This window comes from Accipiter gentilis, chromosome Z (assembly GCF_929443795.1).
Source record: "Accipiter gentilis chromosome Z, bAccGen1.1, whole genome shotgun sequence".
NCBI classification, from domain to species: Eukaryota; Metazoa; Chordata; class Aves; order Accipitriformes; family Accipitridae; genus Astur; species Astur gentilis.
The window spans coordinates 736739-747406 of NC_064919.1; the positions used below are offsets into that span (position 1 = coordinate 736739).

General features: G+C 66.6%; 3 protein-coding genes across 6 annotated transcripts; 1 reads left to right on the forward strand and 2 right to left on the reverse strand.

Moving 5' to 3' along the window:
• Positions 1-421: 421 nt before the first annotated feature.
• On the forward strand, positions 422-4084 carry CCDC97 (coiled-coil domain containing 97). Its single transcript, XM_049796606.1, has 5 exons — positions 422-453; positions 1099-1661; positions 2753-2989; positions 3094-3223; positions 3326-4084. The coding sequence occupies exons 2-5, from the start codon at positions 1151-1153 to the stop codon at positions 3432-3434; spliced, it is 987 nt and encodes a 328-aa protein (XP_049652563.1). The 5' UTR covers positions 422-453; positions 1099-1150; the 3' UTR covers positions 3435-4084.
• A 40-nt stretch (positions 4085-4124) lies between these two features.
• TGFB1 (transforming growth factor beta 1) lies at positions 4125-8056 on the reverse strand. 4 transcript variants are annotated; one of them, XM_049796595.1, is made up of 7 exons: positions 7701-8053; positions 6574-6749; positions 6110-6227; positions 5919-6005; positions 5690-5840; positions 4985-5138; positions 4125-4395 (listed from the first exon to the last, which is right to left on the reverse strand). In XM_049796595.1, exons 1-7 carry the CDS (start codon positions 8005-8007, stop codon positions 4237-4239), a joined length of 1152 nt encoding a protein of 383 aa, XP_049652552.1. In that variant the 5' UTR covers positions 8008-8053; the 3' UTR covers positions 4125-4236. The 4 variants fall into 4 exon arrangements, with proteins under 4 accessions (XP_049652552.1, XP_049652554.1, XP_049652551.1 ...); XM_049796597.1 differs by lacking the exon at positions 5690-5840 and having other exon boundaries at positions 7701-8055; XM_049796594.1 differs by lacking the exon at positions 4125-4395 and having other exon boundaries at positions 4541-5138; positions 7701-8055.
• An 897-nt stretch (positions 8057-8953) lies between these two features.
• Positions 8954-10623, reverse strand: B9D2 (B9 domain containing 2). The gene is given in 5 exon segments (XM_049796618.1): positions 8954-9460; positions 9463-9644; positions 9739-9864; positions 9984-10079; positions 10564-10623. Coding segments are annotated over 5 exon segments (579 nt in total). The 5' UTR covers positions 10601-10623; the 3' UTR covers positions 8954-9322.
• Positions 10624-10668: the final 45 nt, after the last annotated feature.

Here is a 10668-nt window from a genome sequence, read left to right on the forward strand (position 1 = left end):
CTCCCCTGTTGCCCCCCCCCCCCTCCCTTCCAGGGGGCTGTTTTACAGGAATTTTGGGGGGTTTCCCCCGTTTTGGAGTTGGGGGGGGGGGGGGGAGTGGCCTTTGATTTTTACTAACCCCCACCCCCCCCCCCCCCCCCCCGTGGAGGAAGGGAAAGAAAACAGTTTTAAAAAAACAATAAAAAAAAAATAATAAAAAATGCCCCCGGCCAGCGCTTGGCCCGTGCCCGTCTCGCCTGTTTCATCCCCTGCCGTTTTGGGGTGAATTGGGGCTTTTTTAGCTTTCGACCCCTGACGTGTGACCCCGCCGCAGGCCAGGGAGGAACCGAAGCGTCCCGGAACTTTCGGTGCGGGGTTTGGGGGGGGGGGGGGGGGGGGGGAGAAAAGGAAGTTGGGTGCGTCGTCTTTCCCGCCCCCGGAAGTGACGCGCGGGCGGGACGGAGGCGGCGGCGGGTGAGGCGCGGGCGCGCGGGGCGGTGTCGCATTTAAACGGGGCCGGGTTGCGTCCGGGGGGAGGGGGGAGGTTTGATGGAGTTTGGGGGGCCCGGGGGACACCCCCCACCCCCCGATTTCCACCTCCCCTCCCAAGACCTGCGGGAGTCCCCCGGCTCTGTGGGTCCCGGTTCTCGGGGCTCCCTGCGGCGTTTTCCCCGCCTTACCTGAAGGATCTGGGGATCCATGAGGGGTGTACCGCCCCCCCCCCAACTTCCCTGAGGGATTTGGGGTCCCCCTGGGGGTCGTTCCTCCGCTTTCCTGAGGGATCTGGGATCTTCTGGGGGGGAGGGGGTGTCTCCCTTCAGTCCGTGAGGCCTTTGGGGTCCGCTGAGGTGTGTGTCCCCCCCGCTTCCCTGAGGCTTTTGGGGTCCCCTGAGGGGTCCCCCCCATTCTGTGAGGTCTTTGGGGTCCCCTGAGGTGTCGTTTCCCCCCTTTCCCTGCGGGATTTGGGGTGCCTCCCCCCGAGCCTCCTCTCAGGCTTTAGGACCCCCTTAGTCCCTTGGGGACCCTCCCTCTTCCTTGGGGTCCCCCCACAGCCCTTTGGTGCCCCCCCCCCCCAGTCTCCAGGGAGGGTGCTAATGGTGCCCCCTCATCCCCAGGCAGTGCCCACCAGCAGCCGAAGGGTACCCCAAAACCGAAACCCAGCCCCCCCACCATGGCGGTGGAGCCAGAGCCTGTGGCAGGGTGGGACCCCAAAACCGAGGGGGACCCCAGTGTCACCAAGCAGGAGCTGGACCCCACAGCGACCGAGGGGGACCCCTTGTCCCCGGAGCAGGACCCCCCAGCAGAACGGGACCCCAAAATGTTGAAGCGGGACCCTGTGTCCCCGAAGAGAGACTTTGCTGCGACGTCAGACCCCAAAGTGAGAAAGCGGGACCCCAAAATATCAAAGCGGGACACCAAAATGTTGAAAAAGGACCCCACATCCCCCCCACGGGACCCCGTGTCACCTCAATGGGACTCCAGCGTGACACAGCAGGACCCCCCATTCCCGATGGGGGACCCCACGGCAGATGAGGACCCCCTTTTCCTCGAAAGCTTCCCTGGGGGGCTGGGGGCTGAGCGCTGGCGCCCCGAAATCGGCCCCCTGGGACGTCCCCGCCGCCCCTCCGCCCGAACCCACCTCCGCAACCGCCGCTACGCCGCTCTGCGACAGCTCATCCAAGGTCTGGGGGGGTCCCTGACGTCCCCGGGGGGGTTCCCTGATGTCCCCCGGTGGAGGGGGGTGGGCGGGGGGGGGTGGTGGTGGTCCATAAGATCCTTATGGGATCCCCGACGCCCCAGCTGGGGGGTTCCTGTCAGGTCCCAAAACCCCCCAGGAATTCCCTCAGGTCCCCACGTGCTCCTCGAGGGCTCGTGAGGGGGGTCCCCAGGTTCCCTTTGGGCCCCCCCCTGGTTTTCTGCAGGCTTTGGGGTTCCCCTAACTCCTCTCTCAGCTTTGGGCCCCCCCCCCCCCCTGCATCTTCCCTTGGATTTTGGGGTCCTCCATTTCTTTTTGGGTTTTGAGCCTCCCCACCCCCCACCTATTCCTCTTTGGATTTGGGGTCCCCCATTTCCGCTAGTGTTTCAGGATCTCCGCCCCCTCCATTTTCCCCTTGGGCTTTGGGGTTCCCCCCCCTCCCCAGTCCACTTTGGGGTTAGGGACCCCCATTTTTCCCCAGTGTTTCAGGGTCCCTTTATTTTTTTGCTGTGGGGTCCCCCGTTTCTTTTTGGGTTTAGTGCACCCCCCCTCCCATTCCTCTTCAGGTTTTGGGACTCCCTTTTCCCCATGGATTTTTGGGATCCCCCATTTCCTTTTGGGTTTTGAGTCCCCCAGTCCCGTCCCCCCCCCCGGGTTTGGGGTCCCCCCCCATTTTCCCTGGGGTTTCAATGTCTCCCCATTTCCTCTCGGGCTTTGGGGGTCCTCACTGGGGTTTCAGGATCCTGTTATTACCCCTGGGGCTTAGGGTTGACTCCCCCCTTTCCCCCATGGGTTTTTGGGGACCCCATTCCCCTTTGGGTTTGGGGTCCCCCATTTCTCCTGGTGTTTCAGGGCCCCCCCCCCCCATGTCCTTTTATGTTTGGGGTCCCCGCCCACTTTGCCTCGCGTTTCGAGGCTGTCCGCTATTTTCCCTTGGTCTTTGGTGCCATTCTCCTTTGTGTGTGTGGGGTCCCCCATTTCCCCTTTGTCTTTGGGGGGGGTCCCCCATTTCTCCTGGGCTTTCAGGGTTCCCCCCCCCATTTTGATCCCCAATTCTCTCCCTTCCCCCCCTCACAGGTGGGGAGTACTTCAGCGAGGAGGAGATGCGAGCACGGGAACCTCTGCTCTACCAGCACTATATCGGGCAATATCGGGGTGCTGAACCCCTCCCGGGGGACCCCCCGGTCACCCCCCACCCCTTGGGGACCCCCCCAGGCCCCCAGTCTCTGACGGGGCTGCTGCTGCGCTCAGTGGAGGAGGCAGCCGTGCAGCAACGCCTGCGCCGGCAGCGCCTGCGGGACGGCGACAGCGGAGGTCAGCCGGGGCAAGGGGGGGACCCCAGGGATTGGGGGGGGGAATATCTTAGCATGGCGTGGCAGGATGGGGGTGTTAACACCTCTCTGTCCCCCCCCTTCCAGATGAGGAGGGGGACTCCTCACCGGACCCCTGGGTGCCTGACGCGGCTGAACGGGCGATGCTGCGGGAGGAATTCACCAGCCGCATGTACCAGCGCTTCCTGGACGGGGAGGACGGGGACTTTGACTACAGGTGACACCCCCGTGGGGTTTTGGCGGGGAGCGGGGGGGGGGGGGCAGATACTTGGGTCCCGCTGCTGAGTTCCCCTCTTGTCATTTCCCACCCCCCTCAAAGCCAGGTGGATGAGAACCCCGACCTGGACAACCTGGATATCGTCTCGCAGGATGCCGAGGAGCGATACTTTGATGAGGAGGAACCCAGCGATGCCCCCCAGCTTGAGTAGGGCCCCCCCCCCTCTCCCAAACCAGCCCCCCCTCCCGCCCTGAGGCTGGTGGTGTGGGGCAGCAGTGGGGGGGAGGGGGACATAGAGAACGAGGTGGGGGCACAGACAGGGTGTTTTCAGCAGGGAAGCCCCAGGGGGTGTGTGTGGGGTGACCTCACCCTGCATTTGTCATCGCCCGGAGGGGGGGGGCCTTGAGTCACCCCACGGCGGGGGGGGGGTGGGGTGTCACCCCACACACACCCCCTACGCACACACTTCCCTGGCGTCTGGGCTGGGCTCCTGTGGTTTCGCAGCTCCTCCTGACCCCCCCACGCATGTGACTGGCTCACAGGCCTGGGGAGGCAGCAAGGGAGGGGGGGGTCCTCAGGCGTCTGGACCCCCACCACACACACACGGCTTCAACCGCAGCCCCACACCCTGGCGATGAGTCGCTGTGGGTTCCCGTGGGTGGCTGCCGGCCCCGGACACCTGGGTCCACAAGGCACCGCATCCCCCCTCGTGTGCCCCCCATCCCTGGGGGGGGGCTGGTGGGCCGTTTCCTGCCCCCCCTCCTCCGGAAGGATATTTTTATCCTGTCCCGGGGCCCTTCCGCCCCCGCGGGGGCCAGAACGACGCCAAAAAAGCAGAAGCTGAGCCAAAACGTCCCCGTCCCTGTCCCCCCCCCCCCCCCAAAAAAAAGGAAGAATCGGCTAAAAATTAAATAAGTTGTTTTTTTGTTTTTTTTTGCCGAGGCGCCGGGGGAGAAAGGGGGGATGGGGAGGTGTCGGGGTGTCGGGACGGCGCCGGGGTTGGGGTGGGAGGGTCAGCTGCATTTGCAAGCTCGGACCACCATGTTGGAGAGCTGTTCCACCCGGGCCTTGCGCCCCACATAGTAGACGATGGGGAGGGGGTCGAGGGTCTGGGGGACACAGCACGGCGCCGCCGAAGCCCCCGGGTTGTGCTGGTTGTACAGCGCCAGCACCTGTAAAGGGGGGGAGGGGGGTCGTTCCCTGCCATGTCAGGGATCTTCCGGGAGGGCACACCACCACCCTCGTCCCCAGATCCAGAGGAACACCGTGGGGACCCCAGTGTGTGCCCCTCGGGTCCCTCCTGTCCCATGCCCCCTCCCCCCGCAACCTGCATCATCCCAACCCTGGAGATGGGGGTCCAGGACCCCCCCACCCAGACCCACATCCCCACCTCCCCAAGATCCCCCACTCTCCCAGGGGCCCCCACACACACCCAGGGGACCCAGGTGTGTGTCCCCCTGTTATCCCCAAGGGGACCCAAATGTCTGGGATTCCCACCCTGCTTCCCCAGGGGACACAAGGCACCCCCCCACTCTCCAGAGGGACCCCCCTGACCCCCCTTTCTCCCCAGGGCCCAGGTGTCCCCCCCCCCTTTTTCCCCAATGGCACCCAAACATCTGGAACCCACATCCTCCCCCTCTTCCCAGACACCCCCAGACCCATCCACCTCTTCCCCAAGGGTCCCAGCCCCCCTGCCACCCCCAAGGGACACCCCAGGGGGGTGTCGTGTATGTGTGCATGCCCCCCCCAACCCTGGCCCACCTTGGTGTACTGGGTGTCAGCGCTCCAGATGTAGGGACAGGGCCCCATGCAGAAGTTGGCCATGTAGCCCTTGGGCTCGTGGATCCACTTCCACTGCAGATCCTTACGGAAATCGATGTACAGTGGCCGCACGCAGCAGTTCTTCTCCTCCGTCCTGGGCGGGGTGGAAGGAAATGGGTGTCTGTGGGGGTCCCCAACCCTTACCGGGGGGGGGGAATCTGGGGGACCCTAAGGGTCACCAGCCCGCCCTGGGAGGTGTGTGCAGGGAAAACTTGGGTGTCTCCAGCCCTCCTCAGGGGAGCCCTGGGGGTCTCTCGGGATGCCTGGGGGGATCCGGTTGTCTCTGGGGGTCCTCAGCCCTCCCCAGGGGGGACCTGGGTGTCTCAGGGGTCCCCAGCCCTCTTTAGGGATGACCTAGGTGTCTTTGGGGGATCCCCAGGTGTCTTTAGGGTTTCCTGGGTGTCTCTGGTGGACCCCAGCCCTCTCTTGGGGGGGGGGGGCCTGGGTGTCTCTGAGGGCCCCTGGCCCTCTCTGGGGTTGGATCTGGACATCTCTGGGGGTTTCCAGTCCTCACTGGGCAGACCCAAACATCTGAGGGACACCCAGCCCTCCTCAAGAGGAACCTGAGCATCTCTGGGGGGAGCTAAACATTTGGGGGGACACCCAGGCTTTCCGGGGCAGGGATGGGGGGGTCGGGGCGCTGACCCAAAGCAGTATTCAGCATCGAGGGCACGGCGGCGGCGGGAGCTGTGGAGGTCGTTGGCGCGATCGGGGGGCAGCGACATGGCCAGGACATAGGGTACCCGCCGGCGCTTCTTGGCGATGCCCTGCATGTCCCCTCGCTGCTGCTCAAAGCCTGTGGGGAGAAGGGCTGGCACCGGGGAAGGGGACACAGGAGACCCCACACACACTCCCCCCCCCAAAACCGCAGTACCTTCGATGGTGATGCGCATGTTGTTGGTGGCACCGGGACCCTGCTCGCAGGGACAGTGGACGCTCAGCTTGAACATGCCCAGGGACTCTGCGGGATTGCGGGGGGTGGTGAGAAGGGCCATGGGGGGTCCCTGAGCATGGGGTTGGGGAGGGGGAGACACGGGGACGAGACCCCCCCCCCCCCCGACTTACCGCTGCTGCTGAGCCACTGTTTGACGACGTCGGTGACGTCGAACCAGAGCCATTCCTCCTCCTTCGTCACCTGCACCGAGCGCCCGTGCAGGTACCGCCACGAGGCGTTGCCGTAGCCCTGCGTCCCCAACGCCATGGATGGGGGGGTGTCCCCAAAACACCCCCCACATCCCCAGGATGCATCCACAGGGCAAAGAGGATCCCCCCAAGCCACCCTATCATGTCCCCAAACAGTGGCCAGGGGGGTCCCCAAAGCCACCACGTCCCCAAAGCGCATCCGCAGGGTCCCCAGAGCTGCCACGCCCCCTCTGCCTCTTCCTGCTGCAGACCCCCCACCACCCCCAACACCCGCCGGGTCCCCAAACCCAGTGTCCCCCACGGCCGTGGCATCCCGCGTCCCTCGTCGCCGCGTCCCCACGTCTCCCACCGCAGCGTCCCCTGTCCCCATGTGTCCCTGTCCTCACCTGGTAGAGCTCGAGGCGCTGCTCGGCCCCCTGGTTCTCGGCGCTTGACCCCTGCCGCAGCATCCGCAGCTCGGCCCGGTGCAGCAGCGCTTCGTGCCCGATCTCGGCCCGTACCCGCGATGTGTTGAAGATGAAGAAGGTGCTGTGGCTCGTCGGGCGCCAGTGCTCCAGCGGGCCTGTGGGGACAGCATTGTCACATGGTGCCACCCCACTGAGGCCTGCTTCCCTGCGCTGTTCACTCTGGAGCGGAGTGATGGCCACAGTGGTTTGCTTTCCTCCCAGCTGCCCCATATGTGGAGCCTGGACCTTGATCACAGGGCTGTGGCGGGGGGGGGGGGGGGGGGGCGGGCAGCTTGCACACCCCAAGGCCACAGCTCAGCACCGCTCCCCCCTCCCCTGGGGACCCAGGTGTGCCCACACAGGCCCCCCCCCAGAAGGGAACCATGGGCCCAGCCAGGCCTCCTCGAGCTCAACAAAGCTCCTTCAGAGCCGGGAATTACTCAGCAAACCACAACGTCCGGCACATCCCTGAGCGCCACCACGGCCGGGAGGAGCTGCTGGGGGGGACCCAGGCGTCCAGCTCGGCGGGGGGGACCCAGGCGTCTGGGCTAGGGGGGCACCCAGGATTCTGGGCTGAGGAGGGGGGGGAGGACGTAGGCATTTGGCCTGGAGGAAATGAACCCAAAGGAACCCAGTTGTCCAGCTGGTGGGGGGGGGGAACCCAGGCAGCCAGCTACTGGGCATCTTGACACCCAGGTGTCCGGGCTGGAAGGGACCCAGGGGTCCTGGCCAGGGGGGACCCAAACGTCGGGGCCAGAGGGGACGTGGGGGTCCAGGCAAGGGGGAACACAGACATCTGGACCGGCAGTGACCCAGGTGTCCGAACCAGGGGGGACCCAGATGTCCAGCTGCTGGACACCCAGGTATCGGGGCTGGAGGGGACTCAGGCATCCAGGCCAGGCAGTGGAGGGGGGGGCACACAGGACCCAGCCACCCTGGGCATCGCTACCGCCACCCCCCTCAGCAGCACCCAAGCTCCCGCGCATCGTTCCCGCCACCCTCCCACGGGTGACCCAAGCCAGGGTCCACAGGACACCCCCCCCACACACACACACACACACACTCACCTTCTCCGGGCGGTTCCATGGGAAAACGATGCAATTCCTTGGCATAATATTCATCGGGGTCGTCGGGCGGGCGCGACTTGGCCCTTTGGCGCAGCAGCTCCTGGGTGCTGTTGTAAAGGGCCCGTACCTCCTCCGGTAGCGGCCAGGGAGGGGGTTCGGCGGGAGGTGCCGGTAACCGGAGTTTACTCAGAATTTGTCCCCGAACCGCTTCGATGCGTTTCCTCCGCGCCGCCTCCAGGTCCAACGAACGGCACGTGGAGAGCGCCCGGGCCGCCCCCAGCAGCGCCAGCAGCACGGCCAGCTCCATCCCACCGGCAACCACCCCCCCCCCACCCCCCCACCCCCCCCGGTCCCTCAACCGGGATACCCCCCCTCCTGCGCACACACCCCCCCCCCACACACACACACACCCAGCACCCACCCCTCTCCTGGACACCCCCGCACCGCCCGAACCCCGCAGCTTCGCTCCCACCGCGCACACACACCGGCCGCCCCACGCACCCCCCCCCCCCAGCCCCCGGTCTCCTCTCCTTTTCTCCCGGTGCTGCTCGATCCCGGTTCCCCGGTTCCCCGTCCCGGCGGGTTTTGAGGCCGGCGGTGGTGGCGGAGCTGGGCTGCCCCACCCAGGAAACGCCGCGGGGAGTGGGGGGGGTGGTGGGTGGTTTGGGGGGGGGGGGGGGGACACGACACCCGGGGCCGCCCCCCCCCCCCCCCCCCCCCCCCCGCTGCCGCCGCCTTCCGCTCGGCGGGGCCCGACCGGGGGTGGCGGGAGGGGAAACTGAGTCACGGCCCGGGAGGGGGTGCGGACACACCCCCCCAGCCCCAGCGGGGACGGACACACACACACACTCCAAAACAGTCCGCACGCCGCCCCCCCCAACCCCGGGAGGGACCAAGACCCCCCAGGAGGGACCGAGACCCCCCCAGGAGGGACCCAGGCGTCCGGGACACTCCCCCCCCCCCCCGCCCCCAGACGTCTGGGACACTTCCTCTTTCCCCCCCCCCCCTCCGTCGCGGACGCGGGTGTCTAAGACACCCCCTCCCCAAAAGAGGGTGGGGGAGGGTTCCCTGCCACCCTCTGGACCCCCGCCCCCCCCCCCACCTCGCTGCCAGAGGGGGTCGCAGACATCCACGCCCCTCCCCTCCCACAAAATGACAGGGAAACCAGACATGGTGTAAAAAAAGAGCTTTATGGGGGGCGGAGGGGGCCACAGGGGGGACCCCACGGCAAAACCCACCCTCCCCGCCCTCCAACGTGGGACCTAGACCTGGGGGGGGTCCCAGGAGTCTGGGACATCTTCAGAGGGACCCCAGTGTCCTGTCTCGGGGGGGGTGTGTGCTCAATTGTCCCTCCCCAGGGGGATGCTGGCATCCCGGCCCTGGGGACGCCCCTGTCCTATCCTGGGGGGACCCCTATGTTTCCCATCCTGGTGGAGGACCCTGTCCCCAGGGGACCCTGGTATCTCATCCCCCGTGGACCCCATCTCCCCCTCCCTCAGAGACCCCCGTGTCCCATCCCCAGGGGACCCTAACGCCCTGTCCTGGGGTGGGGGGAACCCCAAATGTCCCATCCCAGGGGGACACACATGCACATGACCGTGGCGTCCCGTCCCCCAACCCTGTTAGCACTCGACGCCGTAACGGCCAAAATGCCGGAGGAGGATGCCCAGCTGCAGGTGGACGGTGCCGGCGGCCTCGGTACGCAGGCGGAAGCGATCAGGGGCACCGGTGGCGACGGCTTCGGGGTTTCGGAGTTGGGAGTGTCCCCCCCCCCAACCAAACGCTGGCACAACCGTTCCCGCCAGGTCCCCCGAGGGTGGCAGGTGACGCAGGCCAACGCGTGGCACCCGGGGATGGCCGGTACGTGACAAAAACCGTAACCCAGCACCTCGCTGCGCCCCAGTCCGTCCTGGTGCCAGACCTGCAGGTGCAGCTTGGGCCAACCTGGGGGGGGGGGACGGACACGGGGGTGTCAGGGACACGAGGGGGATGACACACACACACACCACACACACACACACACACACATAGATGGTACCTTGCAGCCCCTTGGTGGCAAAATGGACGTCGAGGGGGTGACACCAATAGGCCACGTCGTCCGCCTGGGGGTCGTCCACCTGAGTCTGCCCGGACCCCAACCCCGAAAGCAGCTTCCAGGCGCCACCTGCGATGCCAGGGCGGGGGGGGAAGGACAGACATGACAATGACATATACAGAAGTCAAGGCCAACCCGGTGCCACACCCCCCCCCCCCCCCCCCCAAACCCCCGGGGACCCCACTCACCAGCGTGCAGCCCCCACGTGCAGAAGAGGCGGCGCTGGGGGAAGCCGCTGGCCCCCACGATCTGCCCGATGACGTGAACCTCCGCCATGATCCTGTCTGCAGGGACGGGACGGTCGACAAAATTGGGGAGGGGGAGGGATGACACAAAATGGGGAGTGGGGGGGACACGACAACACGGTGGGGGGGACCCACAGCCCTGGGCACCCCCCTCCAGTGCCCCAGGCCACCCCCTCAGTGCACCCCCATGGTACCCCCCATATCCCCCCATTGCACCCCCCTTCTCCCCCTGCCACGCCCCCCCATTTCTCCACCCCCCAGTACACCCCCATATCTCCCCCACTGCACCTCCCTGTCTCCCCATTGCACCCCCTCACTGCACCCCGTTATTGCACCCTCGTCCCCCCCCCCCCCAGGTCCCCCCCATTTCCCCACCCCCTCACCCCCCCACTGGACCCCCAACGGCACCTTCATTGCACCCCGTTATTGCACTCCCATATCCCCTCCTTCCCCTATCCCACTCCCCGTTGCACCCCCATATCCCCCCACTGCACCCCCATTTACACTCCCCCCCCACACACACCCCCAGTACTCGGCGCTGCGCACCACGGGCCGCGCATGCGCGCTGCGCTCAGAACCGCTTTTCTCCCTCCCCCACGCACTTCCGGGGCCGGTTGCCACGGCAACG

Bases quoted from the DNA above. Each gene is read 5' to 3' on its own strand.
- CCDC97 (XM_049796606.1), top strand. From the start codon at position 1,151: ATGGCGGTGGAGCCAGAGCCTGTGGCAGGGTGGGACCCCAAAACCGAG. The intron at 1,662-2,752 runs GTCTGGGGGGGT...CCCCCCTCACAG, and splicing joins TCTGCGACAGCTCATCCAAG to GTGGGGAGTACTTCAGCGAG. The intron at 2,990-3,093 runs GTCAGCCGGGGC...CCCCCCTTCCAG, and splicing joins GCGGGACGGCGACAGCGGAG to ATGAGGAGGGGGACTCCTCA.
- TGFB1 (XM_049796594.1), bottom strand. From the start codon at position 8,007: ATGGAGCTGGCCGTGCTGCTGGCGCTGCTGGGGGCGGCCCGGGCGCTC. The intron at 6,006-6,109 runs GTAAGTCGGGGG...GCAATCCCGCAG, and splicing joins ACAGTGGCTCAGCAGCAGCG to AGTCCCTGGGCATGTTCAAG. The intron at 5,139-5,689 runs GTCAGCGCCCCG...CACCCCGCCCAG, and splicing joins GATGCTGAATACTGCTTTGG to GACGGAGGAGAAGAACTGCT.